Raw genomic sequence first — 4047 nt, 5'->3', positions numbered from 1 at the left:
GAGTGGAAAACCAAAGTGAGACGTGATGTTGAACAGAACACGTTTCTCAAGTCAGGAGAAACATCCGCTCTCAGTCGGAAATCTTAAAATCTGAATTTCTTTGCACAAAAACCAACTGCTCGCCAAGTTCAACTTCCTCTGCTGTGCAATGCATTAGAAAAATAAACCTGATGTTTTACAGTCGATGATTGGTAAAAGCAAGTCGTGTCAAGTAGATAACTATAAAATGACATCTGAGACTGTTAAATAAGAAGAAAAGAACTCGAGGTAAAAGTAAGATCAACGCGGCTGTTCTGGAGGACTTCTAGTCTGCAACATGGAATGAAGTGAAAAGGCACATCACATTTCTCAAGCCGACACGTGAACTTCAGTGAATCACATGAACCCTCGCGGTGACGGACGTTCTGATGTCAGAGGAAATGTTCTCCGTTACCGACAGCGACTGCCTTTCTTCAAGGAAACAACGTTCCCAGTGAACCGGCTGCGGAACGTCGGACTTGTCTTTACTGATGAGAACACGGTCACAGTCCAAAGTATTTCGGAACCTTTTTTGGACGTTTTCATCATCGCTGATGTTTCTTGGCTTTCATAAAAACAGCTTCTTGGTCGCAGATCAGAAGACCAACGAGAGGTTTACAGGTTTCTCCAGAGCGTGTCGAGTGTCGTCTTAGTTCTGCCTCCGTGTGTGAATGTTCATGTTTGTGAGCTGAGGAAGAAAACGGATAAAAACTAAACGCTTTGGTCCATGTGTGACCCACGTTGAGCTGTTCAGGTTCATGTTCCAGAGCCACGTGATGGCGGCTCGCGTCCTAGCAGTCTGGGGAAACCCCGTTTGTTGTCTATCCGTTCTCCTTCCACAGTACTAAGTGAATGCTATGGTCGGGCATGCTGGTGGCAAACACCAGTCCAGAGTCATTGTCCCCGTCCAGCCCGTTGAGCCAGGACGTCACGCCGGCCAGGAAGCTGGACCCCCGCTTGGATTTCCTGTAGGCCGGTAGAGGCCAGCGGCCCGAGATGGCCTCCGTCCTCAGGTCCATCACATACAGGAAGTGGTTGTCGAAAAGCAGCGCGAACACCTCGCCGAAGCTGAGCAGGGACAGGTTAGCCGGGTCCTGTGTCTTTATCACCCTGAGGGACGGGAACAGGCTGCATTAGAGTTCTACACACACCAGACCATGACACTGAGCACACTGGGCTGGTAGGAGGACAACTGTTCCTCAGTGGAAACTGATGATTGATTTATTGTTTTCAAATGAATAACCCATTTGATTTCAGCCTCATCACCCCCCCCCCTCGTTACTCAAAACGTACCAACTTAACCTGTAATAATAAAAAAATGTGTGGTTTTCAATATTTTGTGTATTAAATGCTGTCGACAAAAAGGAGGAAAATCCCGTTGAGAGGGAACTAACGAGTGAACATGCAGCTCCAGAATGAAAAGATAGAACTGTTATTACCCTGTACTTCACTTGTTATTAATTCCTCTTAATAAATGATCCTGCTTGCACTGAATGTATCAATTAGAATGTGTTGCACTAGAGTTGAAACTGTTAAATGAATGTTTCTACATACAGTTACTTTTAATACATTCCTATAATACCGATCGAGGATCATAAATAAGATGACAATCGTAATAATAGTATGTCTGGCCGGTGCAGTTTTCATCTACCAGCCACGCTTTAGTATCCTGACTGTGGAGCTTTCCCCTCAGACGGATGATTCAGAGTTTTGAACTCATCTCTGAGATCTACAATGATGAAGATGATTGACGATGAAGATGCAATGTTTGCTGCTACTGAATAAACTGAGCCTCATACTTACTCATATCATTTGAAAGTGATATTTAGCCTCCTCACTCAGTCTACACTGTTTCAGCAGAATCTCACCTGTGACCTCGATACATCTCGTTAAATTTACACAAACGTCTGCATGAATACAAAGCTGGAGTTCAAAGGACACTTTATAAAAACAGCTCTAAAAGTACTTTCTTTGAATGTGCCTGTGGTTTTATAGTTATTATTATCTATGCTTTCATGTAATAGTTACATCAGCTCTCATGACATGATGATCGCTGAGAGCCACTGTTGTTACCTGAGAATCTCAAAACTGGCAAAGTCCCACTGGTAGACGCCGAGGTCTGAGCTGCAGACGATGTGGCGCCCGTCGAACTGCAGGCGAGGCTGCAGGCCGATGCTGCGGTCCTCCGACACGCACAGCGTCTTCAAACACTTGCAGTTGACTTCTCTGCCCAGAGGCCACACCTGCAGAGGGGACACGGTGTTTGAGCGGCTCGCTCACCAAACCAATGAGAAACCTGTCTTTACTCTCACAGGGCCGAGGCACGAGCGTTACCTTGATCTCATACTTATCAGCACTGAGGAGGATGTGATCACCAGGACTGTGCACCACTGACTCCACCTCGCTCTTCTGGAGGAGCACCTGACGGAGAGAACGCGTATAGACACAGGTTATAACAGAGCGTAAAGTGTTCAATGTGTAGAACCTGTGGAGCCTCTCAAACTGTAGTGACAACAAGTTGGATAAATAGATTATTTGTTTTCCATTTTTGTAAAAGAAATTATCAAAGAAATTCAACTTGTAGTTTTGTATGAGTTATAGCATTATAATTGTGTTATACTTTCCATAGCGGTGCAGGACCTAAATATATTATATATATATATATATATATATATATATATATATTACAGTGTAAATCAAAGCCACAGAGAGCAGAAACTGCTCAGGGTTCTTCAAACGTTCCTCTGTACTGAAGAACCAACACATTCCTCAGACAGTAAACAGCTTGAGAACATGGCGGACATCTGATTATTATTGAACACAATGTGTTATTTAATAAACAACATCATGAAAGCTGGAGCAGGTGCGCTGACCTTAGTGACCCACTCCGTGTGTCCGGTCAGAGTGTTGAGACAGGCGCCGGCCGTCAGAGCCCACACCTTCACCTGGAAGTCTGCAGAGCCGCTGACCAGCACGTCCAGCTCGTCGTTGTAGTCCACACTGAAGACTGAGCACACACACGGCTTTATCAGAAGCTCTCAATATCAAATGAATTCAGGTTCAAAATAAACGGCTTCTTGCACAGGATTCCTACAGCTTAAATATTTATTCGGTTTTAACGGCCAATTTTACAATAACTAAAATTATTAAAATTAAAGACACAAAAAGAAGAAACATGGAGTGGCACTACTTGATTAAGGATTCATTGTGCTGGAGTTCTCTGAGTGTCCCGCCCCAAAACTAAATTGAAGTGTTGTTGGTTTTGTTATCCTTAACAGCGTGACGTTAATGCGAGAGGCATTCAGTAAAGTATTACTAAAGAATAGAAGCTTGAGATTTAACAATGCAATAATCGGTCTTAGCATTTTTAAGACTTCTGACAGATTAGTTTAATACGATTCAGTCCAATCTGAGGCTTTATTTTAAGATGAATAAATTGAATGCCTTTTTTAACCCTCATACAAAATCAACCACACATATGGATATGATATATGCCTCTAAAAAAAGAGCTTGTAGAGTTCATGGTCCAAGCTGCTGGATACTTTCATTCAATTTGGTTGATTTCATTTCTGTTGGTACACCTGTGTATTTTGTATACGTACTTGAACACTGTAAACTACAATGGAATGTGCTACATAACTGAAGTGTTGCTTTTCACTCCAAGCAGCCCAGAACAGATGTTTGCTGAACGCTTAAACCAACCTGCTCCTGTGTGGCCACGGAACTGCTGGATTTTAGCTCCCGTGCTCCACTCCCAGCATGCAATAGTGTTGTCAAAGGACCCGGTCACCAGCTTCTGTTCATCGAATTTCACCGCGGCGCAGGTGTGCGTCTGAATTCCATAAATGCACTGCCCAGTGCGCACGTCCCACAACTTGGCGGAGAGGTCGTCGGATCCTGAAAGACAAGAGGAAGTCTGTTTTTACTCTTAGAGCTCTAACCCGCCTCTTAGAGCTCTGACCCGCCTCCTTGAGCTCTGACCCGCCTCCTTGAGCTCTGACACGCCTCCTTGAGCTCTGACACGCCTCC

General features: G+C 44.2%; 1 protein-coding gene across 1 annotated transcript; it reads right to left on the bottom strand.

Moving 5' to 3' along the window:
• Positions 1 to 576: 576 nt before the first annotated feature.
• LOC116378387 (F-box/WD repeat-containing protein 2-like) lies at positions 577 to 3915 on the bottom strand (the record flags this gene model as incomplete). The annotated part of the gene is made up of 5 exons (XM_031840252.1): positions 577 to 1128; positions 2092 to 2261; positions 2353 to 2439; positions 2892 to 3025; positions 3721 to 3915. Coding segments are annotated over 5 exons (875 nt in total), but the record flags the coding sequence as incomplete, so codon positions are not given.
• Between the last annotated feature and the right edge of the window lie 132 nt (positions 3916 to 4047).

The sequence above is a fragment of the Anarrhichthys ocellatus genome, unplaced genomic scaffold (genome assembly GCF_004355925.1).
Source record: "Anarrhichthys ocellatus isolate YVR2014 unplaced genomic scaffold, GSC_Weel_1.0 scaffold2515, whole genome shotgun sequence".
In the NCBI taxonomy this organism is placed as follows: Eukaryota; Metazoa; Chordata; class Actinopteri; order Perciformes; family Anarhichadidae; genus Anarrhichthys; species Anarrhichthys ocellatus.
This window is presented reverse-complemented; position numbering and strand designations above follow the sequence as displayed.